The sequence below is a fragment of the Hypomesus nipponensis genome, chromosome 15, assembly GCF_054491055.1.
Source record: "Hypomesus nipponensis isolate SF chromosome 15, ASM5449105v1, whole genome shotgun sequence".
Taxonomy (NCBI): domain Eukaryota; kingdom Metazoa; phylum Chordata; class Actinopteri; order Osmeriformes; family Osmeridae; genus Hypomesus; species Hypomesus nipponensis.
In genome coordinates this window covers 18,218,971-18,246,964 of record NC_140375.1, presented here as the reverse complement: position 1 = coordinate 18,246,964, position 27,994 = coordinate 18,218,971, and the positions used below count along the sequence as shown (strand labels likewise).

Genomic DNA, 27,994 nt, shown 5'->3' with positions numbered 1-27,994 from the left:
TACAAATGTACTCTTTCTTTTTATTTTATTCATATATTGATCGTTTCTTCTTCAGTCTAAACAAAGATTCAAAATTTCAATAACAATGACTATATCGTGAAAGACAAAATGAGAACAAATATACACTATGTAAAAGACGATTTGACACGAAAACACCAATAATGAAAAACGTAAAAACCACAAATAAAATGTACATTTAAGAGAAGAAAAAAAAGTAAGTAAGAAGCAGTTGGTGTTTCAGCTGAAATCCCCAACCACTAACAGGTATATTTCCAACGCACGATCATGAAAAAAAACCTCAATCCAAAAACCAACACTCAATCAATGCATCGACCAGTCTAGTAACAGTCGATCCATCCTGATGCCCGGGTTGGTGGACAGTCTAGTCAAGTTACTTGACAGAAAAGCAAGGTGAGTGAATGGAATTGGACTGGAGGGAGACTTTAAGGTTTATGGCAGTGTAAAAAGTGCAGATTAATTATAATTCGAAGGGACTGAAACGCATCAGCCCCACATTCATATTGCTGAAGTACTGTACTGCGGTGTGGTTAAGACGTCGTGTTTATCTCCACAGCGAGGCGGACGAGCTGCGAAGAAAACCGTCCTTTTAGGATCGCACGTGCGTCAGACGCATATACGTGCAGTTTGTCAACTGTGGTTGTTCAAAAGCCCCAGACCTGTTTCTCTTTCCGCGTGTGTGCGTGTGTCTGTGTGTTATTTTAACTGAGATCTGAACGCCCTGCTCTAAACTTTTCTGTGAATATAAAAAAATAACGTTATTGTTCCCATCCCATCGTCTCTCGTGTTCGAAAAAAAGCGTTTGTTTTCTGATGCTTGGGAATACATTCTGTGGGACTTAGAGGACTAGCATGTGGTTCACACAGTCTGTGGACACGTCGTTCTGCTTTAGTCGATCAGACTTTACTGAGGTTATTCGAGTAGGAAGTCTAAGGTGCATGTGTGCCACTCGTTTCACACTTACAGTCCATTCATCAAGGCTGCTCTGGGAAATATTATCGCTGTCTCTCAGTGTGTGTGTGTGTGTGTGTGTGTGTGAATTTGTATGTTTTTGTGTGAGGGTAGAGAAACAGGTCTTCAGGCAGTGTGTATTAGCAGAGTGTGGAGGACCCAGAGAGATGGAAGGTGAGGGAGGGAGGGAGGGTGGGTGGGTGTAAGAGCAAAGGCCTTCATCCACATCTAATCATCTGAACAGAGAGACTACAGGGTGCTGGCTGTCTTTGGAAGTGCTTCTGTGAGTTACGCTGAGCACAAACAGAAGAGACTAAACGCCAATCAGTATCTCTCTCTCTCAAAGATACCCCCCCCCCCCAGTTTCAGCAACAGGGTAATTGACTCAAGCCCCTGAGCCCACAGTTACAAGAACATGGAGCAGAATCTAAGGTGTGAGCTCCCCAGGACCCTGGTGGACCTCTTGCTATGATTGTACAAGCAGACTCAAGTTTCTAGTTTGAGGTGTGTGGGTGCGACCCTACAGGGGCCACTAAGGGGGCCACTATAGTACAGTGGTATTTACCATATCATTAAATATAAAGTTGTGCGTAATTACGAAATACTGAGTGGAGTGTTTATATTAAAAAATGAATGATTTGATAAAATAATTAGATATCTATAAATGTGGTTACCAAATTCCAGTTCTGTTGGACTGGGTATAATATATAAAAATACAGATTCTTACCAGGTTACATTATATTCAAATGCTAGGTAAATACCCTGCAATATAGTACAGTGACTCAATAAAAGCCCCCTACATGAGATTTAAAGTTCCTCGAATTAAAAAGCACCTTGTTTGTTGATAAAACGTCACAGTACACAAAGACATATTCTTGCACTGTTTGTGTGTGCATACAGGATCTCTGTGAGAGAGAGAGAGAGAGAGAGAGAGAAGTGTGCTCAGCCCCTCACAGAAGCACCTGTTGCTGAAGAGATCCAAGCTCAAATGGTTCTCAGTTTCAGGAAGAGAGTCTCTCTTCAAAACACATCATGTTTTACACCCTTTCATGGCCAACGAGCTACTCAAATCATCATTCAACCTGACTAACTGTTCTCATTACACTAAACAACATTTGCCACTGGATCATTACAATTGTAATCAATATTGCAAGTAAATACAGTTGTAAACAAACAAAAAAGAAAAAAAGATTACTTTTAAAGAGGCTACCTGATGCAATATAATCCGTTAATCTGAAGACATTTATAAAACAAACACTCAAACAGTCAAGACAGACTGCCTCGACAAGTCTGTATGCGTGTGTTTACAAACTGTGTGTGTGTGTTTACAGTGTGTGTGTTTACAAACTGTGTGTGTGCATGCGTGTGTTTACAGGATGTGTGTGCAGAATGTGTTGACAGTATATGTGTGTGCTTGTGTGTACAGTACGCGTGTGTGTGTGTATGTAGTTATACAGTAACATGCATTGCTGCTGAATCACCCTGCCCAGCAGTGCACTGGGTCATCCCACATATTATTGCTGCTAACAACAGCACATCTCGCCATGCGTGTGGAGCATCGGCACTGAGGTACCGAGTCCTGGAGAAGCTGCAGCATGCAGGCCTCAAGGACCAACACAGGTTAACACAGCTGTCTGCCTGTCTGCCTGCCTGCCTGTCTGTCTGTCTGTCGGTCTGTCTGTATCCAAGTCTCTCGTTTCCCCCAGCCTCCAACAGCCTCCACACCCGGAGGTTGGAAGAGGCCAGGTGTCTCCTGGGTTTGGAAAGAGAGCTTCCTGTTCTTTGTCTGTGTTGTGTCTCTTCAGAGACACTTCGGAGTGTCCAGTCCTGTGTGTGTGTGTGTGTCTCAGAGCCTGAGGTCAGTCCTGTGTGTGTGTGTGTGTGTGTGTCTCAGAGCCTGAGGTCAGTCCTGTGTGTGTGTGTGTGTGTCTCAGAGCCTGAGGTCAGTCCTGTGTGTGTGTGTGTGTGTCTCAGAGCCTGAGGTCAGTCCTGTGTGTGTGTGTGTGTGTGTGTGTGTGTCTCAGAGCCTGAGGTCAGTCCTGTGTGTGTGTGTGTGTGTCTCAGAGCCTGAGGTCAGTCCTGTGTGTGTGTCTCAGAGCCTGAGGTCTTCTCTGGCAGTCCCAGGATGACTGTGTGGGGAGAGGCTGGACAGGAGACACGAGAGGACGGCCTCTTCACCGCTGCCTGTCCACCACACGGAGGGTGTCCCTGCGTCTCCCTCGAGGACAGACGTCTTATTACGTTTTAGCATCGAAGCACCCCTGACTCCCAGAGGCGTCGACTGAAAGCACCACTCACAGGACTGCCACCAATGGCGCGGGGGCAACTGTGAACTCAGAGATCTGATTGGAAGTCCATGGCACAAGGAGGGACTGACGCGAACCAATCAGTAACTGAGGCGTCAAGATACAGAGACACATGAACCAATCAGAGAACCTCAACATTGTTGCTGTCATTAAACACCTAGGAGAGCCACAAGAAAATTGTAACTGTGCTGGACTTGGCATCTCCACCAATGGCATTGTCCGGTTCTCTTCTTCTGTGGTGGACTAGCAGAGTTGGCAGATGACTAGAAAGAGTCTTGCATTGTTTACCACAAGAAAAAATAAAAATAAAAGTAACAATGGAGACGAGAAATGAAAGAGAGGTAAAGAGATCTTATTTTCCCCCCTCTCTCTCTTTCTCCCTTTCTCTCCTCTCTCCCTCCCTCTCTCTCTCTCTCTTTGAATGAGTAGGTAGGATCCACAAAAGCTATTGTGATGTAACTGTTGTCTATCTGGCAGTTTTGACTGCCAAATAAAGATATTTTTAAGTAAAAAGTTTCTCTATCTTTCCTCAGCTTCCAGGTGCAGTGTAGGGCGTGGCATGGTTCTGGATGACGACAGGGTCATGTTACAGCTGAGATCCACGCTGACAGTTGACCTTCAGATCCAGTGTCTCGTGTGTTGGGGTGTGTGGCAGGAGTTTCACAGTGTAGAAGGTTCCAGAGGGTGTGTGTGTGTGTGCAGTACGTGTCAGGGTGACATAGATTGGCAGTGAATGTGTGTGTGTGTGTTTATGGGGAGAATGTACGAGTCCAGGAGTGTGAGAGAGTATCGTCTGAGTCAGTGTGTATGAGTGTGTGTGTGTGTGTGAGTGTGTGTGTGTGAGTGTGAGTGTGTGAGTGTGTGTGTGCGTGCGTGTGAGTGTGTGAGTGTGTGTGTGTGTGTGTCTGTGTGTGCGTGCGTGTGAGTGTGTGTGTGTGTGTGTGTGTGTGTGAGTGTGTGTGTGTGAGTGTGTGTGAGTGTGAGTGTGTGTGTGTGTGTCTGTGTGTGCGTGCGTGTGAGTGTGTGTGTGTGTGTGAGTGTGTGTGTGTCTGTGTGTGAGTGTGTGTGTGTGTGTGTGTCTGTGTGTGCGCGTGAGTGTGTGAGTGTGTGAGTGTGAGTGTGTGTGTGTGAGTGTGTGTGTGTGAGTGTGTGAGTGTGTGTGAGTGTGTGTGTGAGTGTGTGAGTGTGAGTGTGTGTGTGTGTGTGTGAGTGTGTGAGTGTGTGTGAGTGTGTGTGTGTGTGTGAGTGTGTGTGTGTGTGTGAGTGTGTGTGTGGACGGGGGGGATGTACAACCCCAGGAGTGTGAGAGAGCATCGTCTGAGTGCAAGTGCAGACGGACTGAGAGGCTGGAGGAGGGGAGGAGTCAGCTACGCATCATCATCTAACCCCCTCTCCTCTGTCCTCTCTCTTCTCCCCTCTCTTCTCTTCTCCTCTCACCTCTTCCCCTTTTTCCTCCTCTCCTCCCCTCTCTCCTCCCCCTCTCTTCTCCCCCTCTCTTCTTCCTCCTCCTCCTGGTCTAGACTGAGGCCTCAGGTTTGCTGCCGGTGTTGATCTGGACGTAGATCTTGGGGTCCTCGTGGCGCTCGCGCTGCAGGCGCCGCAGGTGTCGGCTGTGACAGAGCAGGTAGAGAGGCAGGCAGAACCCCAGCATGCTCAGCCCCAGCAGAGCCACGTTCACCTGCACGCACGGGACAGGAAGCAGAACATGACATCAGCCAACAGGGAAAACAGAGGAAGTGACATTGTATGTTAGGGGAGGAGAGTTGAGGTGTGAGGGTGAAGAGAGGTGAGTGAGGCTGGGGAGGGGTGAGGAGGAGTGAGGAGGGGTGAGGGAGGGTAAGGAGAGGTGTGTGAGGGTGGGGAGGGGTGAGGAGAGGTGAGTGAGGGTGGGGAGGGGTGAGGAGGAGTGAGGAGGGGTGAGGGAGGGGTGAGGAGAGGTGAGTGAGGCTGGGGAGGGGTGAAGAGAGGTGAGTGAGGCTGGGGAGGGGTGAGGAGAGGTGAGTGAGGGAGTTCAGTCTCACCCATAGGGGGTCTCCCTCCAGGGGGCCCACCATGGCCATAAAGAGCGGCTGCTGCAGCAGAGCGAACAGAGCGCTGATCAGGGACTGCATCCCTGTCAGACTGCCAAACTGAGACGATGGGTACCTGAGACACACACAGCACGGTCAGGATACACACACACACACGTGTACACACACACCCTGAGATACTTACACAGCAGCGTACAGGCCTCCGACAGCAGAGTGGATGAATCCTCTTACGATGGTGTGAAGAACAAAAGACAGGATCTGAGACAAGAGGAGGAGAAGTCTGTTACTCCTGCTCTGCAACACTGTTCTTCCTCTTCTGTCTTCGATCAGGACCTGCTAAATACTGACTCAGACCACCACAATACAGTTACAACATGCACTTCTGATCCTTGTATGTTACTTTCACACTGTGTGTGTCACTAGATACAAGCATCTGGTAAATGAATAACATGTCAATAATATCAGATGTGCTTCCACATCAGTTGATAAATGAGCAGCAGTTCTCTTTGTGTCCACCAGATGTCAGTGTAGCGCTTCACAATCCTCTCAGCTGCAGTATCTGCAGCCCTGCCTTTGGTTCTGCAAGGGTTCTAGTCAGAGAACGCATGCAGAACCATGCCCTCCTCTGCTCGTAGAAACCCTGACAGAACTACAGAATGTCTGTCTTGAACATGAGTAGTTCTCTTCTCAGGGGAACGTGTTTGTCAATGAGACATGTCAGATACGATGAGACATGGGAGTCTTAAAATGCTGATCATGATTGGACACAGGTCATATCACATGACTGACCGACTGACTTTGTACTAAATCAACAAATCCCTCCCTCCCTCTCTACCTGCAGAGGCAGGCTAGGAATGAGGCAGGTGGCTCCGAAGCAGACCAGCAGCAGGTTGGTGAAGATGAAGGCTCTCGTGGCGTTGGTGATCTTCTGGATGGTTCTGTCTCTTCTCTTGGGAGCTCCAGGCTCCCTGGCGACCGGAGGGGGGGGGGGGGACATGAGGTCAACAGGAAGTGACATACAAGACACACTCATCAGAGCGTGTGTGTGTGTGTGTGTGTGAGAGAGAGACTCACTTTTTGAGATCCTTGCCATCTCCGTCCTCACAGTCTTTCAGCTTCCAGTCCATGATGTAGCCAATCACAGGAGAGGTGAGGAGACAGAGCAGCTGCAGCACACCAAAGATGGACGTGTACACGCTCACTAGGGGAGAGGAGGGGGAGGAGAAGGGGAGGAGAGGGGGAGGAGGGGACAGGAGAGGGGGAGGAGGGGGAGAAGAAGGGGAGGAGAGGGGGAGGAGGGGGGGAGGATAGAGGGAGGAGAGGGGGAGGACGGGGGGAGGAGAGGGGGAGGAGGGGGGAGGAGAGGGGGAGGAGGGGGGAGGAGGGGGGAGAAGAAGGGGAGGAGGGGGGGAGGAGAGGGGGAGAAGAAGGGGAGGAGAGGGGGAGGAGGGGGGAGGAGAGGGGGAGGAGGGGGGAGGATAGAGGGAGGAGAGGGGGAGGACGGGGGGAGGAGAGGGGGAGGAGGGGGGAGGAGAGGGGGAGGAGGGGGGAGAACAAGGGGAGGAGAGGGGGAGGAGGGGGGAGGAGAGGGGGAGGAGGGGGGGAGGATAGAGGGAGGAGAGGGGGAGGACGGGGGGAGGAGAGGGGGAGGAGGGGGGAGAAGGAGGGGGGAGGAGAGGGGGAGGACGGGGGGAGGAGAGGGGGAGGAGGGGGGAGGAGAGGGGGAGGAGGGGGGGAGAAGAAGGGGAGGAGAGGGGGAGAAGAAGGGGAGGAGAGGGGGAGGAGGGGGGAGGAGGGGGGAGGATAGAGGGAGGAGAGGGGGAGGACGGGGGGAGGAGAGGGGGAGGAGGGGGGAGGAGAGGGGGAGGAGGGGGGAGAAGAAGGGGAGGAGGGGGGGAGGAGAGGGGGAGAAGAAGGGGAGGAGAGGGGGAGGAGGGGGGAGGAGAGGGGGAGGAGGGGGGAGGATAGAGGGAGGAGAGGGGGAGGACGGGGGGAGGAGAGGGGGAGGAGGGGGGAGGAGAGGGGGAGGAGGGGGGAGAACAAGGGGAGGAGAGGGGGGGGAGGAGAGGGGGAGGAGGGGGGAGGATAGAGGGAGGAGAGGGGGAGGACGGGGGGAGGAGAGGGGGAGGAGGGGGAGGAGAGGGGGAGGAGGGGGAGAGGAGGGGGAAGAGGGGGAGGAGAGGGGGAGGAGAGGGGGAGAAAGTTGATCAGAAACTCAGTTATGATAACACTGTTTAGAAGAAGGTCAACACAGGCTGGGAGGAGAGGAGTCTCTTAGGTACTGAGTGAGTTAAGACAGAGTTTACAAGACAGCGTGAATCTATGCCAGAGACAGAGGTGGCTGGAGGATGAACTCTGAGCTCATGTAGCTCTGCTTGAACCCTTACCCACTTCCATCCTCTGCACTGCACAGGCAACAGGAAGCAGGAAGCGGGAAGCAGGAAACAGGAAGCAGAAGGAAAGAGGAAGCAGACAGAGTTAGACTGAAGCAACGCAGCGTCACTCACTCCCACATCAGGAAGAACCCCAACAAACACACACACACAGACACAATCACACACACACACGCACACAACACACACACACACCTGTGGTGAGGTCACCGTCTGTGAGAGCTTCCAGGATGTTGTTCATGGCCCCCATGTAGAAGATGAGGCGCAGCTGGGTGACACACATGGTGATGAGGCTGAGCATGAAGATAGGACTGAAGATGCTCTTCATGAACGACTGGGCTGGAGAGGGGGAGGGGAGGGGGGGAGGAGAGGGGGAAGGACAGGGTTAAACCACTAGTAGTGTCTCATAACTGGGATTAAAACCATGGTACATGGCACTGCAGGTACGGTGCCTCATGATCATGAAGCCAGAGGAAGCACCTGGAGAGACCAGCACACACCTGTCTTCACTACCAGGAGAGACCAGCACACACCTGTCTTCACTACCAGGAGAGACCAGCACACACCTGTCTTCACTACCAGGAGAGACCAGCACACACCTGTCTTCACTACCAGGAGAGACCAGCACACACCTGCCTTCACTACCAGGAGAGACCAGCCACATCTAGCACCTCCAGCAGCTCCACAGTGAGTGTGTGTGTGTGTATGAGTGTGTGTTAGCTCGTGCGTGTGTCAGTTGTTTATGTGTGTCAGTGTGTGTGGAACCGAGCCAACTGGGCCAAAGGGCCTTCCAGTAATAACCCTCCTGATTGGTAGAAGTCCAGCTGATGCCCCTACTTCCTTAACGACCTCCTGCTGCCTGCTGATTGGCTGCGGCGCGACCCCTGACCCCAGCACCCCCTTTCATCCCTCCTGATGACCCACACACCGCTGGCCTGCCGGGCAGGGGTTCTTGGAACGCGGTCCAAACCGATTCCACGGTCGGCTTGCTCCCAACAAGCCCCTGTGGGGCGTCCTGACCCGGGTTCACAACCCTGAGAGGGTGAGGGGGTGGAGAGGGGTGTTTCAGGACAGTTGGGTGTCTCTGGGGATAATAGTATCGTACAGATCTGGGTTAGTACAGGCTAAGGGCACGGCACAGGGGGGGTGGGGGGGCTGGCAATTCTCCGAACGAGATGTTGGACTTGTTGACCTCAGCCAATGACGGCTCTCCTCAGACAAGCTGGCGTCGAAGACCAAAACACTGGCTGTACTCTGCTGTCCTAGTGTAGCGTCCTTCATGATCGACATACAGTAGAGTACAGTAGAGATTCTTCTTCTCTTTCACTGTGTCAACACAGAATACAGTAACAGTAGAGTTGATACTTGGCTAAGCTACACAAAGCAGGATGTAGACAGAGCAGAGCAGGATGTAGACAGCGCAGAGCAGGATGTAGACAGAGCAGAGCAGGATGTAGACAGAGCAGGATGTAGACAGAGCAGAGCAGGATGTAGACAGAGCAGGATGTAGACAGAGCAGAGCAGGATGTAGACAGAGCAGGATGTAGACAGAGCAGAGCAGGATGTAGACAGAGCAGAGCAGGATGTAGACAGAGCAGGATGTAGACAGAGCAGGATGTAGACAGAGCAGAGCAGGATGTAGACAGAGCAGAGCAGGATGTAGACAGAGCAGGATGTAGACAGAGCAGAGCAGGATGTAGACAGAGCAGGATGTAGACAGAGCAGGATGTAGACAGAGCAGAGCAGGATGTAGACAGAGCAGGATGTAGACAGAGCAGAGCAGGATGTAGACAGAGCAGGATGTAGACAGAGCAGAGCAGGATGTAGACAGAGCAGAGCAGGATGTAGACAGAGCAGGATGTAGACAGAGCAGAGCAGGATGTAGACAGAGCAGGATGTAGACAGAGCAGAGCAGGATGTAGACAGAGCAGAGCAGGATGTAGACAGAGCAGGATGTAGACAGAGCAGGATGTAGACAGAGCAGGATGTAGACAGAGCAGAGCAGGATGTAGACAGAGCAGGATGTAGACAGAGCAGAGCAGGATGTAGACAGAGCAGGATGTAGACAGAGCAGGATGTAGACAGAGCAGAGCAGGATGTAGACAGAGCAGAGCAGGATGTAGACAGAGCAGGATGTAGACAGAGCAGAGCAGGATGTAGACAGAGCAGGATGTAGACAGAGCGGGATGTAGACAGAGCAGAGCAGGATGTAGACAGAGCAGAGCAGGATGTAGACAGAGCAGGATGTAGACAGAGCAGAGCAGGATGTAGACAGAGCAGAGCAGGATGTAGACAGAGCAGGATGTAGACAGAGCAGGATGTAGACAGAGCAGAGCAGGATGTAGACAGAGCAGGATGTAGACAGAGCAGGATGTAGACAGAGCAGAGCAGGATGTAGACAGCTGTGTGTTAGCCAGGCACTCACTCTCTTCTTCCGCCTTGCATTTGACCTCCAGGTCGACGGTGGAGAGGCAGAGCTTGTTGCCCTGCTGCACTGCCAGCTCCCGCGGGTGCTGCTTCATGGAGTGTCCTACGCTCAGACGACGCCCCACAGTGGTCACCTGCCTGTAGAACTGCTTTCCTGTGATCTTGTGGTCGAAGCCCAGCCAGCTGAACTTGATCTTTACCCTGAGAGAGGGAGGGAGAGGGAGGGAGAGGGGGAGAGGCGGGGGTGGGGAGGGGGGAGAGAAGGAGGGATAGGTGGAGAGGCGGGGGTGGGGAGGGGGGAGAGAAGGAGGGATAGGTGGAGAGGCGGGCGAGGGGAGGGGGGAGAGAGAGGAGAGACGGAAGAGAAACAGAGAGGGAGAAAAGTAAGAACAACATCAACTAAATCCAGGTGAATCAGAACAAAGCCTCTGGATTTCTCGCTTTGCTACGACTTCCTGTCTGGAAGGCCGGGGCTGCCCTGGAGGCGTGTGTGTGAGTCCTACATGTGTGTGTGTGTGTGTGTGTGTGTGTGAGTCCTACATGTGTGTGTGTGTGTGTGTGAGTCCTACATGTGTGTGTGTGTGTGTGTGAGTCCTACATGTGTGTGTGTGTGTGTGTGTGTGTGTGAGTCCTACATGTGTGTGTGTGTGTGAGTCCTACATGTGTGTGTGTGTGAGTGAGTCCTACAAGCGTGTGTGTGTGTGTGAGTCCTACATGTGTGTGTGAGTCCTACATGTGTGTGTGTGTGTGTGTGTGTGTGAGTCCTACATGTGTGTGTGTGTGAGTCCTACATGTGTGTGTGTGTGTGTGAGTCCTACATGTGTGTGTGTGTGTGTGTGTGTGTGTGTGTGTGTGTGTGTGTGAGTCCTACGTGTAGTCCATATCCTCAGGGCCGGGGAAGGGCTCCAGGGGCCAGTTGAAGAAGCAGTTGAGGAAGACGAGGCCGGCACAGCCCGCCCACACCAGCAGGATGCTGATGAACGTGGCGCCCAGGTCATAGATCACCTGCAGGGACACCACAACGTTACACACACACACGGTAGACGCACACAGACGCACACAGACGCACACAGACACACACGGTAGACGCACACAGACACACACGGTAGACGCACACAGACACACACAGACACTAAGACACACGCACACAGTCTCACCTTGATCCCAGGGAAGGTGACGGCCGAAGAGGCGTAGGAGCCAATCATGAGAGCGATGAAGGTGGAGCGCAAGTCTCCAAACATGCTTGGCAGCTGAAGGAGGGAGGGAGGGATGTTAGACTTATTAGGAATGAGATTGCAGTGCACCACACTGTTTGTAAACAAATCTCAAATATCAACAAACTCTAATGTTCTCTTTTTAACTTTGGGACAGTGAGCTATGTTAGTATGCTGTCAGAGCTCTTGACAGTGTAACTAGGAGGGTCTCTAACACAACATGCACTCCTCCCTCCCTCCCACCCACCCCAACACTGCAGAGAGAGATAGAGGGAGAACGAGAGAGAGGGAGATGGAGAGGAAGATCCCGTAGCAGGCAGTAATGATCCAGCTGTCAGCCCAGCGCAAGAGCACACACTGTTCCCTCAATCCCACTCTAAACAACTGGTCTGCTGGAGTACATGGAGGGAGAGAGAGAGGGAGAGAGAGAGGGGAGGGGGAGGGAGAGAGAGAGGGAGGAAGAGAGAGAGGGGGAGGGAGAGAGGGGGAGGGAGAGGGGGAGGGAGAGTAAGAGAGAGGGGAGGGGAGGGAGAGAGAGAGAGAGAGAGAGAGAGAGAGAGAGAGAGAGAGAGAGAGGGGGGGAGAGAGGGAGGAAGAGAGAGAGAGAGAGAGAGAGAGAGAGAGAGAGAGAGAGAGAGAGAGAGGGAGAGAAGAGAGGGAGGGAGAGAGAGAGAGAGAGGGGGGGGGGAGAGAGAGAGAGAGAGAGGAAGAGAGAGAGAGAGAGAGGGGGGGGAGAGAGAGGGAGGAAGAGAGAGAGGGGGAGGGAGAGAGAGAGAGAGAGAGAGAGGGGAGAGAGAGAGAGAGAGAGAGAGAGAGAGAGAGAGAGAGAGAGAGAAAGAAAGAGAGGGAGAGAGGGGGAGGAAGAGAGAGAGGGAGAGAGTAAGAGAGAGAGGGAGGGAGAAAGAGAGTAAGAGAGAGAGAGAGAGATAGTAGATACAGAGAGGGAGAAGGAAAGAGAGAAAGGAGAGAGAGTGGATCATGGAGCTGGTGATATTTCTAATGCTAGCAGACGACAGGAGAAGCCTCTGTTATGAGAGTGGGGGTAGAGGGGGTAGATACCAGAGAAGGGATGGAGGGAGGGAAACAAAGAACTTTTCTTATATGCTATCATGGATCATAGACTCATCAGTTCTACTAAACCTTCTCTCTCATTCTGAGTCTATCCATCCGTCCCTTGAGTCCTCCTGTTCCCAGGTCACACTCCAAGTAACCAGCAGACCTGGTCTAGTAACCAGCAGACCTGGTCTAGTAACCAGCAGACCTGGTCTAGTAACCAGCAGACCTGGTCTAGTAACCAGCAGACCTGGTCTAGTAACCAGCGGACCTGGTCTAGTAACCAGCAGACCTGGTCTAGTAACCAGCGGACCTGGTCTAGTAACCAGCGGACCTGGTCTAGTAACCAGCAGACCTGGTCTAGTAACCAGCAGACCTGGAGACCTGGTCTAATAGCCAGGAGGACAACTTGGTGTGAGTATGGTGTGTGTGTGTGTACGTGTGAGGGAGGGGGTTGTGTTTGTGTGTGTGTTTGAGGGGTGTGTGTGTGTATGTCTGTGCATGTGTGTGTTTGTAGAAACCCGGCAGTGCCAACTCATAGGGAACTGTCTCCTGACACACCAGTTTTCTAGGGAAGTTGTTGCCACATCTCAACTTCCTGTCTCAACATCTCAACTTCCTGTCTCTTATCGTAGACAGAAGCTCAGCATCTGACCTCTATGACATCACTGTGACCTCTAGAGGTCACTCTTCACAAGAGCTTCTTATACTGTTGTAGGAGTGAAGGGTGACCTATGATATATAGATTTATACAAATAGATTTTTTTTTTTTGTAGATGGTATAGGTAGATAAATATTTACCTGGGGTTGAATCAAATTAAGGAATTAACAGGAAGACATTTAAAAAATGAACAGGTCACATAACATTTGAAAAGGTCAAACAGTATTTCAAAGCTGCATTGAATAGACTTGTTATTGCTGGAAGTTTCACCACATGACACAAGTCATGTTACAAATGCATTCCTCGATATGAACAGTTACATTCAGTAACTTGCTGAACTTGCCGTTCCCAAAGCACATTTCACAAACCACAGTCAGGTTCACATCCTGTTTTGAAACAACCCCTCTTCAGCAGAGAGAGAGAGAGTGAGAAAGACAGAGACAGACAAAAGAGATCAAAAGAGAGAATGAGTGAGAGAGGAAGAGATAGAAAGAGAGAGAAACTGAGAGACACTATATATAGTATATATATTAACTATCTGCTAAAATGATCATTTCAATGTTATAGTGGAGAGTCAGCACTCCTTGAACCCCCAGAGGAGATGGTCCTGTCAACCAAAGAGCAATCTAACGTCTGCCAGTGTTAAGGATCAGGTGTCAGCTCTCCAGGGTTAGGGTTGTTACCTGCCTGATCTCAATCACATGCTACCATCTCCTGTACAATGCCATGAACTTCTTTAACAGATGCTGCTCTACAAAACAACAAAGGGATGGTGGTAGTATTTGGAGAGGAGATGAGGGAGATGTTTTGTTAAAGAGTGTATGTCCAGGGAGAGTTGTATTGATGTAGGATATAAAGTTATATAGTGCGTGTTCAGACAGAGTTGTATAGATGTAGGGTATAGATGTTATATAGTGCGTGTTCAGAGAGTTGTATAGATGTAGGGTATAGATGTTATATAGTGCGTGTTCAGAGAGAGTTGTATTGATGTAGGATATATAGTTATATAGTGCGTGTTCAGAGAGTTGTATAGATGTAGGGTATAGATGTTATATAGTGCGTGTTCAGAGAGAGTTGTATAGATGTAGGGTATAGATGTTATATAGTGCGTGTTCAGAGAGAGTTGTATAGATGTAGGGTATAGATGTTATATAGTGCGTGTTCAGAGAGAGTTGTATAGATGTAGGGTATAGATGTTATATAATGCGTGTTCAGAGAGTTGTATAGATGTAGGATATAGATGTTATATAGTGCGTGTTCAGAGAGAGTTGTATAGATGTAGGGTATAGATGTTATATAGTGCGTGTTCAGAGAGAGTTGTATAGATGTAGGGTATAGATGTTATATAGTGCATGTTCAGAGAGAGTTGTATAGATGTAGGGTATAGATGTTATATAATGCGTTTTCAGAGAGTTGTATAGATGAAGAATATAGATGTTATATAGTGCGTGTTCAGAGAGAGTTGTATAGATGTAGGGTATAGATGTTATATAGTGCGTGTTCAGAGAGTTGTATAGATGTAGGGTATAGATGTTATAGTGCGTGTTCAGAGAGTTGTATAGATGTAGGGTATAGATGTTATATAGTGCGTGTTCAGAGAGTTGTATAGATGTAGGGTATAGATGTTATATAGTGCGTGTTCAGAGAGTTGTATAGATGTAGGGTATAGATGTTATATAGTGCGTGTTCAGAGAGAGTTGTATAGATGTAGGGTATAGATGTTATATAGTGCGTGTTCAGAGAGAGTTCTATAGATGTAGGGTATAGATGTTATAGTGCATGTTCAGAGAGTTGTATAGATGTAGGGTATAGATGTTATATAGTGCGTGTTCAGAGAGAGTTGTATAGATGTAGGGTATAGATGTTAAATAGTGCGTGTTCAGAGAGAGTTGTATAGATGTAGGGTATAGATGTTATATAGTGCGTGTTCAGAGAGTTGTATAGATGTAGGGTATAGATGTTATAGTGCGTGTTCAGAGAGTTGTATAGATGTAGGGTATAGATGTTATATAGTGCGTGTTCAGAGAGTTGTATAGATGTAGGGTATAGATGTTATATAGTGCGTGTTCAGAGAGTTGTATAGATGTAGGGTATAGATGTTATATAGTGCGTGTTCAGAGAGTTGTATAGATGTAGGGAATAGATGTTATATAGTGCGTGTTCAGAGAGAGTTGTATAGATGTAGGGTATAGATGTTATATAGTGCGTGTTCAGAGAGTTGTATAGATGTAGGGTATAGATGTTATATAGTGCGTGTTCAGAGAGTTGTATAGATGTAGGGTATAGATGTTATAGTGCGTGTTCAGAGAGTTGTATAGATGTAGGGTATAGATGTTATATAGTGCGTGTTCAGAGAGTTGTATAGATGTAGGGTATAGATGTTATATAGTGCGTGTTCAGAGAGTTGTATAGATGTAGGTTATAGATGTTATATAGTGCGTGTTCAGAGAGTTGTATAGATGTAGGATATAGATGTTATATAGTGCATGTTCAGAGAGTTGTATAGATGTAGGGTATAGATGTTATATAGTGCGTGTTCAGAGGGATGAGTGAGCCTGAGGAGAAGTGAGGGCCCAGACTCTGCTGTTTCCAGGCAGACACAGACAGAGTGGGTACAGATGGCCTGAGTGTGTGTTTGAGTGTGTGTGGGTGTTTGAGTGTGTGTGTGTTTGAGTGTGTTTGTGTTTGATTTACAGAATAACGCTCTATTTCTGAACCTGAGTCATCACAGACATGACGGAGAGATGAGAGTCTACAGTCTGAGGGTCAGTCTGAGAGATGAGAGTCTACAGTCTGAGGGTCAGTCTGAGAGATGAGAGTCTACAGTCTGAGGGTCAGTCTGAGAGATGAGAGTCTACAGTCTGAGGGTCAGTCTGAGAGATGAGGGTCAGTTTGAGGGTCAGTCTGAGAGATGAGAGTCTACAGTCTGAGTGTCAGTCTGAGAGATGAGGGTCTACAGTCTGAGGGTCAGTCTGAGAGATGAGGGTCAGTCTGAGAGATGAGAGTCTACAGTCTGAGGGTCAGTCTGAGAGATGAGAGTCTACAGTCTGAGGGTCAGTCTGAGAGATGAGAGTCTACAGTCTGAGGGTCAGTCTGAGAGATGAGGGTCTACAGTCTGAGGGTCAGTCTGAGAGATGAGGGTCTACAGTCTGAGGGTCAGTCTGAGAGATGAGAGTCTACAGTCTGAGGGTCAGTCTGAGAGATGAGAGTCTACAGTCTGAGGGTCAGTCTGAGAGATGAGGGTCTACAGTCTGAGGGTCAGTCTGACGGCAAACGCCTGCATTCAGGAGGGTTCCAGATCCCACCAGCCTGTTCTCTGTGACACTGGAAAGATGCTGTCTACTGTGAGACGGGGGTGACAGCTATAGAAGGAGGATGGACGGAAGAGAAGGAATAAAAGAGAAGGAGAGAAAGTCAACAGAGTAGAAAGAGGAGAGAAATGAACAGAGGAAGAGGGAGATGAAAAATGAAATGAAAACGCCAGTAGAGGAGACCCAAAGCGGTCTGGACCGGTCCTGACTGGACTCAACTCCGTCATCACTGCCGGTCAGCGGAGACAAGAGTAACCGTGACAACCATCCTCTGACAAAATACAGACACCATACCTACGTATCTGTGATCTCTTCTCTCTCTCTCTGTCTGTCTCTCTCTTCTCTCTCTCTGCTCTCTCTCTGCTCCTTTCATTTCTCTCTCTTCTCTCTCTGTCTCTCTCTCTCTTTCATCTCTCTCTTATTTCTCTCTCTCTTTTTGATTCTCTGTCTTTCATCTCTTAACTGACACACAGATAACAGCCAACCAGACTCCCCAAACATACCCCTCGGTCCACAGACAGAGAGAGAGAGAGACATAGAGAGAGAAACCAGTAAAGAAAAACGTACAGCTGCACGTGCCAGGGTGAAAGAGAACAGAGGGAGGGGCTTGGTGTGTGTGTGAGAGTACAGGGTGGGGTCACAGTGAGGAAGGTGAAATGACTCACATGGGGAGAGACTTAGGTCAATGCTTTAACAGAGGAAAAGAGAGCGAGACAGAGAGCGAGACAGAAGGAAGGGTGAAAGAGAGGCAGGGAGGGGTGATAGGGAAAGGGAGGGGGAGGTGTAGCAGCAGTCAGGACTGGTGAGAACATGTTGTTCCCTCAGCTTCAGGTTGTTCACTGCAGCTGGGCCAGAGAGTGCTGAGTGTGCAACCAGAGAGAGAGAGAGAGAGAGAGAGAGAGAGAGAGAGAGAGAGAGAGAGAGAGAGGGAGAGAGAGAGGGAGAGAGAGAGAGAGAGAGAGAGGGAGAGAGAGAGAGAGAGAGAGAGAGAGAGAGAGGGAGAGAGAGAGGGAGAGAGAGAGAGAACACCAGGAGAGAGAGAGAGAACAGCAGGATGGAGAGAGAGGGAGGGAGAAAGAGAGAGAGAGAGGAAGGTTGGGAGAGGGAGGGAAGGAGAGGGAGGGAGAGGGAGGAGGAGATGGGGTGATAAGAGGATGTCAGAGATTAACACAATGAACACCTTGTTTGCCAAAAGAGGAGGAAGGGGAGCAGAGGAGAGGATAGGGTAAGAGAGGGTGGGGGAGGAGAGGGTAGGGGAGGAGAGGGGAGGGGGAGGAGAGGGGAGGGGGGGAGAGGTGATGAGAAGAGAGGAGAGGGGCCACACAGATGTTAAACAAACTGTTAGTCACAACTGCAGAGCAACACCAGCAGTAACCCAAACTCACTGCAGTGAGGTCACTGGACCAGAACCGCCGTAGCAACAAACACACACACACACAAACACACACACAGGCTGTTGAGCTGGTTTATACCTCCTGGTCTTGTTCTGTCCTCTCCCCAACATGCCCCTGCCTTCTCCAGGACAGGTGCAAACTTGTCTGTGCAAAACTGTGTGTGTCTGTATGTGTGCGTGTATGCGTGCCAGTGTGTGTGCCTGTGTGTGTGTCTGTGTGTGTGTGCGTGTGCCCCTAGCATGATGGCTCAAACAGCAAAAGAGGAATTGAAACGTCCACTAGTCGCTCTGTTCTGGACTTCCTGTTCATCAACTGCTCAGAGCCCCCCCCCCCACACACACACGCACACACACACACACACACACACACACACACACACACACACACACACACACACGCACACACACACATCATGACGCAGTGTAACAGTGAACTCTTTCTGTGTTGTTTTCTGTTGTTCCCTGTTCACAGAGCAAGTTACCACACCACCAACCAGACAGCAACCACAGTGATAGGCATCACTGTGGGCCAATCAGAGCAGTGTTTGCTGTCACAGTTTTGTCTGAGCCTGACCAATCACAGCCCAGCATCCTGGTTAATATGAATTATTCATGAGGAAAGGTCTTTTTTTGGCTCCTGGTTGGAACAGAGCACGGATGAATAATTGATCTATAATGCAGTCTCTGTATCTTCCCCTCCCTCTCTCCCTCCCTCTCCCACTCTTCCTCTCTCTTTGTCCCTCCCTCCGTCTCTCCCTCTCTCTCTCTCTCTCTCTCTCTCTCTTAATCTCTATCTTCTCTGTGATGCTGAGATCAGCTTCTCCACCTCCCCTCTCTCCTCTTTCATCCTCCCTTCATCCCTGTCCCATCCACCCATCCCTCGCTCCCACCTCCCTCGCTCCCACCTCTCTCTCTCTCTCTCTCTCTCTCTCTGTCTCTGTCACTCTCTCCGTCGCTCCCACCTCTCTCTCTCTTTCTCTCTCTATACTAAATCCCCTTTATTCTCTTTCATCTCCAAACTGCCCCCTGTCTGTACACTCCCCACCTAGATCAATCCATCTCCATCTCTTCCCACGCTCAACCCTCCTCTTCTCCTCCTCCTCCTCTCCTCCTCCTCTCCTTCTCCTCCTCTCCTCCTCCTCTCCTCCTCCTCTCTTCCTCCTCCTCTCCTCCTCCTCCTCTCCTCCTCCTCTCCTCCTCCTCTCTTCCTCCTCCTCTCCTCCTCTCCTCCTCCTCCTCCTCCTCCTCTCCTCTCCTCCTCCTCCCAGGTACTCACCGTCAGAGAGGTGAACGTCATGCACATGCCTCCAAAGCCGTTCATCGCCAGAGCGAAGAAGATCAAGATGGACAGATCTGATGGAAACAAGAGATGAGAGAGAGAAGGAGAGAGCGAACAGAGGAGTGTGGAGCTGCTGCTCAGGTGCCATCAGTGTGTCTGCAGGGGTACGTACTGTTGGGGTCACTGGCTCCGTATGCGATGAGGACGCAGGAGAAGGCAAAGCAGGCGCTGAAAACACACACCTGGGCTTCAGGAAGACTGACCACATCACAGGTAGGGATGATTGCGTTCACACACACTCAGACAACCTCAGCCACACACACACACACACTCTGGTTTCCGTGGCGACCTACCTGCCCAGCAGGCGGAGCTTGCGGGGGCCGTACTTGTCCATGACGATGCCCAGGGGCAGGGTGATGGCGCTGAGCAGGAAGGAGCCCACAGTGAAGGCCAGGTTCAGCATCTCATCCTGGTCCTTACAGATGGTCCAGCCGTTCATCTGCAGGAACTCCTCCTCCTCCTTCACCTGGATCTCCTCCACGCCCCCGGCCTCCCACGACAGGTTGTGGCTGGAGCTGTTTCCTGTGGACGTGGGAGAAGAAGAAGGAGACAGGAAGTGGGAAGGAGGTTTGTTCAGTGACCCAAAATATATATTTTTCACATTTTATTAATTCAGATGAAGCTTTTAGATGTGCACAAACTGTCTTTAGAAAGTAGAGTTATCATATTATGGATCAAAAGTCCAATGTTCTGACAGTTCTTCAGAGGTCAGAGTCACGGAATGCTCAGTATTTACTTGCAAAGTTTGATTGTGTTTCTGTTGAGATTTTAACTAGATTAATTTCAACGAGATTAGGGGTTCTTATTGTTGTTTTGACACAGTTAGAAACAACCCAGAAAGCTTTTATAGCCTGTATGTTACTCTCTGCTACCTGAGGTCCACCTCTCTCTCTCTCCCCTCTCTCTCTCTCCCCCTCTCTTTCTCCCCCTCTCTTTCTCCTCTCTACCCTCTCTCTCTCCCCCTCTCTTTCTCCCCTCTCTCTCTCTCCCTCTCTCTTTCTCCCCTCTCTCTCTCTCCCTCTCTCTTTCTCCCTCTCTGTTTCTCCCTCTACTTCTCTCTCTTCTCTCCTCTGTATCATATCTTTCACAGGAAGTCTGTATCCCCTGACAGGCCTTCTGAGAAGACCTATCATAAACCATCCACCTATATCTGGCCTTCCTTCCCTGAGCAGTTGATTGACAGGTCTGCAGACCAGTGAAAGGTCAGGTAAACACCCAGAAGGGGTAAACAATCAGAAATAGCATGGAACAAGAAGTGCACCCAGCTATCAGGGGAACTCTGGCTCTACGCAACACACACAAGAACACACACACACACACAAGCACACACACACAAGCACACACACACATACGTGGGCACGCACACACACAAAGATAAAACTGATCTACTAGTTTATTTAAATCTTTCAGACACCAGAGACAGTTACAGAACAGGACATTAATTCTACATCTGTTACAGACTGTCTGGTGCCTAACTGGCTGCTTATGCTGCCTTCTGACTGGTAGTCGTGTTACTGCCTGTTGACTGACTGGTGTGAGACTAGCTGTTATTGCTGTCTGTTGACTGACTGACTGGTTCTGTTAGAGAAGTGAGGGAATGAGGAGGAGGTCAGGAGGAAGTCCTGTTATCAGTCAAACAGAGGAGCAGCAGAGTTAAACAGGACAGTTTGAGTGAGGGGGCACAGAGGGGCTTGTTATGACACACACCTCCTCCAGGGAGTTGCTCTGACAGGACAGCCTCACTAAAAACATGCTCCACTCAACGGTTCTCTGATTAGGTCACCAACCAAAGAGATACCCAGGGAGATGTTTACTTCCCCTGTAAGTATGTTGGGTGTGTGTGTGACAGTGTGTGTGTGTGTGTGTGTGTGTGACAGTGTTTGTGTGAGAAAGGGAGTGTGTGTGTGTGTGTGTGTGTGAGAGAGAGAGAGAGAGAGAGAGAGAGAGAGAGAGAGAGAGAGAGGGACAGTGTATGTGTGTGGAGGGGGGCTTGGCAGTGGATTGAAGGCCTTCTCAGCCATAGACTCTAATCAGAGATGATCTTCCCTCTCCTTATGGCACATCCCTACATCCTCTGAAAGAGCAGCTCTAACATGCCTGGTCAGTCTGTAAGGGCCAGCTGTTTTTGTGCTAGTCTGGTCCACTCAGAAGACAGACTCAAAATAGCTAGCTGTCCCTCCAGAGTGACACCGTGTCCTCTGAAAAGGATATCCTGCTGCTGAGAGCACCTCGAGACGTGTTGGTCAGCGGGAGGGGGAGGGGGTGGGGGTGAGAGGTGGGCCAGGCGTGTGGACCCTGAAGCACGTCAGGAGACGGAAGCAGACTCCTGAGCAGCGTGTCAAACCAGTATGAAGCAGAACAAGACTGGCGAGAGCCATGCTGAAGATTGTGGGTGTTTGTTATGGCAACCCCGTAGCTATGTTTACAACCTTGTAGTTGTGCAGATCGGACGGTTTTCCAGCTGAGGGGACCTGCGTTGAGTGACGTGTGGTGTGTTGTTGGTCTTTTCTCCTGCAGTTGTGTTTGGAGTGTGTGGACTCCACTCGTGGACAGCATCTGTGTGTCGGTTGGTCAGTGTGGTGTATGCAGCATTAGCACAGTGTAATCTCCCTGGCTGACTGGGTTCAACTGGGTTGTATTTAACAGTAGCACAGTGTAATCTCTCTGCATGACTGGGTTAAACTGAAGACAAACACCAGCTGGCATTCAGAAACTCTGCTGAATAATGAAGATCTTCTGAGCGGACCTGAGTCAATATGGGGAAGTGCTCTATGCACACAGACACCTTAAACGCACGTTTACGCATACACACACACTTTTATACACACACACACACACGTTTACACATACGCACACACACACACACACACATTTACACACAAACACACAGACACACACACACCTCTGATAACACTGCAGTGTTAGAGCACAGCTCTTGTCTTGGCTCCGGGGACACTGGAGTGAACTAGAACATGTCGTCCTTTTTCACCACAAGAAGCTTTTAACAAGCTAATCTCTTCCTCAACAGGTTCCCCATCCAGCCAGGTGTGTGAGAGGGCTGCCTTGAGCAGGCCAGTTGGGTTGTCTGTTTGAACTAAGCAGTGTGTGCCTCCGTCTTCTGTGTACACAACACACTCACATACTCACACACACACACACACACACACACAGCAAGCAGACCACTCCCTCCCCATTCTTTGATCAGGCGAATGATTGACAAGATATGCTGCACTGCTTGGTAACCAAGACAATGGTTGTCATGGGCGATGGCTGTTTACGGTTGAATGTTTTCACCCTGACTGTTGTCCTGTCAATGGACCGTACAAACAGTGGATGTGGTGAGGTGGAAATCTGATAAATTCCGATAACACCTGCTTCTTGTCGTGGTGTTTCGTATCAGCGTGCTGAACGAGACCCTGAGGAACACTGAGCTCCTTTATCTGGACTGACTGTTCATCCTGAGACGGGTCCGCTCAAGGTTACATGACTGTGTGCTCTTAAAGGCTCCCAGCCCGAGGGCAGAGCAGGACTGGAAGGTTCCCCAGACGTTGGGAATTCACCACGCTCCCTAACTCTCACTGCGAACCACAGAGCAGAGGGGCAGACATTAAATTCACCACGCTCCCTAACTCTCACGGTGAGAGGAGAAAAGAGATGAGTCATACAAGACCTACACACGTGCTGACCGAGTAGAATCTGCTCCGGAAGTTTCCAGACATCTCACCTACACGCCAACACAAACCTGGGATGTTAACCTGCCCGACAGGAACTTGATACTCAGGACAGATATGTAGAAACACTCACCACACTACTCTGAGAGGTGAGGGAGGAGGGAGAGTTGAGGGAGGTAGGGAGGAAGGGATGGGGGAGGGAGATGTAGTTCAGATTAGTAAAACTGTCTCAGCAGACACTGATACAAAACTTCTGTGGGGAATTTAACCAATGTTCTGATAAAACAGAACGCAAAAAGCATGGATTTTGATGGAAATCTTTGAGAGAGAGATAGAGGGAGTGAGAGGTAAAGAAAATAAAAAATGGAGAGGGAGGGAGGCGAATAGCGAGAGAAACAGAAAAAGAGAAGGCGAGAGAAAGAGAGAGAGAGAGAGAGAGAGAGAGAGAGAGAGAGAGAGAGAGAGAGAAAGAGAGAAAGAAAGAAAGAAAGAAAGAAAGAAAGAAAGAGAGGTGGACCTCTGGTAGCAGAGAGTAACACACAGGCTATAAAAGCTTTCTGGGCTGTTTGTAACTGACGTTGAGACCGATGTGACTCATTGCTCCATAATCAACCTTCCTGAAGCTTTGATCCTCTGATAGCACTCACCTGACCGTGGTTCATCACTGTCTGACCCTGGTGCATCTGGTACCACTGTCTGACCCTGGTGCATCTGGTACCAGTCTGACCCTGGTGCATCTGGTACCACTGTCTGACCCTGGTGCATCTGGTACCAGTCTGACCCTGGTGCATCTGGTACCACTGTCTGACCCTGGTGCATCTGGTACCAGTCTGACCCGGGTGCATCTGGTACCACTGTCTGACCCTGGTGCATCTGGTACCAGTGTGACCCTGGTGCATCTGGTACCACTGTCTGACCCTGGTGCATCTGGTACCAGTCTGACCCTGGAGCATCTGGTACCACTGTCTGACCCGGGTGCATCTGGTACCAGTCTGACCCTGGTGCATCTGGTACCACTGTCTGACCCTGGTGCATCTGGTACCAGTCTGACCCTGGTGCATCTGGTACCACTGTCTGACCCTGGTGCATCTGGTACCAGTCTGACCCGGGTGCATCTGGTACCACTGTCTGACCCTGGTGCATCTGGTACCAGTCTGACCCTGGAGCATCTGGTACCACTGTCTGACCCTGGTGCATCTGGTACCAGTCTGACCCGGGTGCATCTGGTACCACTGTCTGACCCTGGTGCATCTGGTACCAGTGTGACCCTGGTGCATCTGGTACCACTGTCTGACCCTGGTGCATCTGGTACCAGTCTGACCCTGGAGCATCTGGTACCACTGTCTGACCCGGGTGCATCTGGTACCAGTCTGACCCTGGTGCATCTGGTACCACTGTCTGACCCTGGTGCATCTGGTACCAGTCTGACCCTGGTGCATCTGGTACCACTGTCTGACCCTGGTGCATCTGGTACCAGTCTGACCCTGGAGCATCTGGTACCACTGTCTGACCCTGGTGCATCTGGTACCAGTGTGACCCTGGTGCATCTGGTACCACTGTCTGACCCTGGTGCATCTGGTACCAGTCTGACCCTGGAGCATCTGGTACCACTGTCTGACCCGGGTGCATCTGGTACCAGTCTGACCCTGGTGCATCTGGTACCACTGTCTGACCCTGGTGCATCTGGTACCAGTGTGACCCTGGTGCATCTGGTACCACTGTCTGACCCTGGTGCATCTGGTACCAGTCTGACCCTGGAGCATCTGGTACCACTGTCTGACCCGGGTGCATCTGGTACCACTGTCTGACCCTGGTGCATCTGGTACCAGTCTGACCCTGGTGCATCTGGTACCAGTGTGACCCTGGTGCATCTGGTACCACTGTCTGACCCTGGTGCATCTGGTACCAGTCTGACCCTGGTGCATCTGGTACCAGTGTGACCCTGGTGCATCTGGTACCACTGTCTGACCCTGGTGCATCTGGTACCAGTCTGACCCTGGTGCATCTGGTACCAGTGTGACCCTGGTGCATCTGGTACCACTGTCTGACCCTGGTGCATCTGGTACCAGTGTGACCCTGGTGCATCTGGTACCACTGTCTGACCCTGGTGCATCTGGTAACACTGTCTGACCCTAGTGCATCTGGTACCAGTGTGACCCTGGTGCATCTGGTACCACTGTCTGACCCTGGTGCATCTGGTACCACTGTCTGACCCTGGTGCATCTGGTACCAGTCTGACCCTGGTGCATCTGGTACCACTGTCTGACCCTGGTGCATCTGGTACCACTGTCTGACCCTGGTGCATCTGGTCTGCCTGCATCCTCTCTGGTCCTCCAGACACAAACTCTCCTAGACTCTGCTGACTCATGTCGGCATCAGAGCTACATACACTGACTGATTCATATTGACCGGTTGCTGTTTGCAAAAGAACAGAGAGGATTGTGTGTGTGTGTGTGTGTGTGTGTAGAAGTTGTGTATGTTTTGGGGATCTGTTTTGCGGGGTGGAGAGTGTGTGTGTGGACGTGTGTATGAGGGTATGTGTGTGTGCGTGTGTGTGTGTGTGCGTGGGTAAGTGGAGTGGATTTAAGTCTTCAGATGTAGAAGACATGTCCTCATACTGCCTGTTAGATATTCAGGCTTTCTTAGGCGCTAGACTAAACGACGACAACAGTTATAACCCTTAAGCTCCTCCCATAGGAAGTAATCATAACAAATACACTACTGTTATAACAGATTTAGAACAAGCGTAATAACCAGATAAACGCTACTTACCAGGTTCCTTGCAGAGGTAGGAGTAGAAGCCTTCAGACTTGAGCATGATGAGCAGGGAACCCCAGCCCAGGAGAACCGCGGAGAACAGCAGGTTCTCTATGACGGCAGTCACGGCCATCCACCAGCGCCGCGCGAAGGCCGTGGCCAGGGAGGGAGCCATGCTGTCTGGGTAGCAGGCACCGTGGAGGGGGCCTGGAGGTGTGGAGGGATGGGGCTGACCCTGGAGGAGAACAGAGGAGGAGGAGATGGAGGGTTAGGGGAGAGGAGAAGAGAAGTGAGGAAATGAGAAAAGGATGCAATTTCTTAAAAAGTGGGATGGATGATTTATATTCTGCTAACTCATTCAGTATAAGACACTCAGTCAGCAAGAAACTGTACCCCCTTGTCATACAGATACCAATTCTACGTGAATGATGCATTTTGACTTAATACATTCATGTTTATGTTTTAATGCAGCCATGTAAAAGGGGGTTCTGAAGGTTCTTTGTTCTTGGCAGAGGATGATTTAAGAGGAGAGATTCTCTCAAACACGAAACAGCTGAGGCCTTACAGGCGCGTGCCTGGGCCCCAAACTCCTCCTACACATGTTCATAAACCCCTCCTCCGCTCGTTCTGATTTGAGAAGCTTTTTTCTGCCCCTCGCCCATTGGCTGTCCCAGATCCAGCTCCGAAGAGCGACTCCACGTGAGGCCAAGTTCTAGCCGGTTCGAACCAGTGCCGCGCGAGATTTTACCTTTTCCGTTTCTTTTTGTTCCCTGTCATTCAGCGCATCCGCATCCTGTTCTCACACCGAGCTTGACCATAGGCCTCCACTAGCCTCTGACACATTTGTCTTTAAAGTGATATCCTTCGATATACCAATAGAAGCCTTTATGTCAGACAAATGCATTGTTAATGTTTATTACACCAGGTAGGCCTATACACAAAGAAAACGGTCTGTTAACAGCTTTAGTCACTTAGCAGACGCTCTTATCCAGAGCGTTATCCAGAGGTAACGACATTATGCAAATAACAATCGCGTATATGAAGTTATTGTTTCATGACTTTAACAGTCTCAATCTTGATGATGTCACCCTTGACATATTATGTTGCATATAGCCTATTCTGACTGAATGCGACGATAAAACAATTGTATAAATGTATTTAAAAAGTAGGTCAAAAGTGATACGTTGTGTCTTCGTCGTGTCAAACGTCCTGTCAAATGCTGAGCTAACGCCTGTTTCTAAAAACAATAACAGACTTCTGTATCCTGCGGGAAATGAACAGCTCTCTAGAACTGGTCTGAACTGGACTGAAATCGTCACCCGCACAATGCGCCGCCTCCCCCTCCTCCCCTCTCCTTCTCTCCATCTCTCCCAGCTGTTCAGTATCAACAACACTGAGTCCGCAACACAGCGAGCAGCAATAATCAACTGTGGCAACAAAAGCGCTAATGACACCACCCGGATTTCACGACTCTGTGTTCTTTGTCAGAACCGTTTCGTCAACAAGTCGACTTTAACTTTGCAACATGAAGCTTTTGTTGGAATTAACAAAAAAAGCTGAGACCAGGCTACATCCTCTTGTCAGACAGTCCCTTGAGATAATTTCCTATCAAATATGAGCAACATAACACCGCAGTGTATAATGTGATAATATTCCTGTGAACTACAGTTTAAACACGTAGGATATTGTTGACATTTCATTCAGTCGGAAGCATCTGAGAAAGTTGCCATGACACTCAATCACCGAATCAAAATTGCAGCTTGCAATCCCTACCCCTACAAATGAAAAAAAAACATATAGATTTACAATTTCCACACAAACCATTTTATTCGTTGTAATCTCTTCTTTGACAGAGATACGTTGGAACAATGTTTAACTCTCATGGTCTGGTGGTGATATGAAATACAGTACAAAAGACTGACAGCTACATAACTAAACTGACAGAATAAACTATATGGTTTTGAATAGAGCTGTGATCGTAATGCCACATTTATTTGCTCGACTAACTATTTTTTACGGCACAATGTAACACTACCAACCGACTACATCTAAAGTAAGATTCTCAGCGCGACTAACTGTCCAGTCGCCTCGAGCATCCTCCTCGCGCTGCTTACCTGAATATCTTGACTCGCGAACAAGGTCGCCTGTCTCTCTTCTCTGAGGCTTTTCTGCCTCTAAATGCTCTGTTCTTCAGAACACATTAGAGTCAGTATAGATGTAGAGGCAATCTTTGGTTTCTGTGCATCGATATTTGTCTCTTCATCTCAAAATCCTTGTTTTATATTTTCCCTGAACGTTACACAAACAAGCCCGCGTCTCCATTGGCCAGATCCTGAGCTAGAGACCTCCTTAAACCAATCACAGGGCGCAGAAATTGTTAAATAAATAATTAATGTTGCACAAACGCTGCTCATGTTTTGACACAAAAAGAAAGGGAGTTATAAGAAGCACAGTGGTGATGGGAAAACAA

The 27,994-nt window shown here is 49.7% G+C and overlaps 1 protein-coding gene across 3 annotated transcripts; it reads right to left on the bottom strand.

Annotated features, from left to right (window-relative positions):
- Positions 1–27,799, bottom strand: LOC146257916 (large neutral amino acids transporter small subunit 4-like). Of its 3 annotated transcripts, XM_084674368.1 has the most exons (15): positions 27,639–27,799; positions 25,540–25,759; positions 19,390–19,618; positions 19,209–19,264; positions 19,034–19,110; positions 11,283–11,375; positions 10,997–11,130; positions 10,124–10,326; positions 7,894–8,037; positions 7,693–7,710; positions 6,380–6,506; positions 6,141–6,273; positions 5,490–5,563; positions 5,297–5,420; positions 1–4,953 (listed from the first exon to the last, which is right to left on the bottom strand). In XM_084674368.1, exons 2-15 carry the CDS (start codon positions 25,697–25,699, stop codon positions 4,792–4,794), a joined length of 1,734 nt encoding a protein of 577 aa, XP_084530494.1. In that variant the 5' UTR covers positions 25,700–25,759; positions 27,639–27,799; the 3' UTR covers positions 1–4,791. The 3 variants fall into 3 exon arrangements, with proteins under 3 accessions (XP_084530494.1, XP_084530495.1, XP_084530496.1); XM_084674369.1 differs by lacking the exon at positions 7,693–7,710 and having other exon boundaries at positions 27,639–27,798; XM_084674370.1 differs by lacking the exons at positions 25,540–25,759; positions 27,639–27,799 and adding an exon at positions 21,526–22,773.
- Positions 27,800–27,994: the final 195 nt, after the last annotated feature.

What these genes read in the sequence shown, in the direction of transcription:
- LOC146257916 (XM_084674368.1), bottom strand. Translation starts at nt 25,699, where the DNA reads ATGGCTCCCTCCCTGGCCACGGCCTTCGCGCGGCGCTGGTGGATGGCC. An exon ending in CGGAGCCAGTGACCCCAACA is followed by an intron (nt 19,111 to 19,208) that starts GTACGTACCCCT and finishes TGTTTCCATCAG; the next exon opens with ATCTGTCCATCTTGATCTTC. An exon ending in TGGAGGGAGACCCCCTATGG is followed by an intron (nt 4,954 to 5,296) that starts GTGAGACTGAAC and finishes CCGTGCGTGCAG; the next exon opens with GTGAACGTGGCTCTGCTGGG.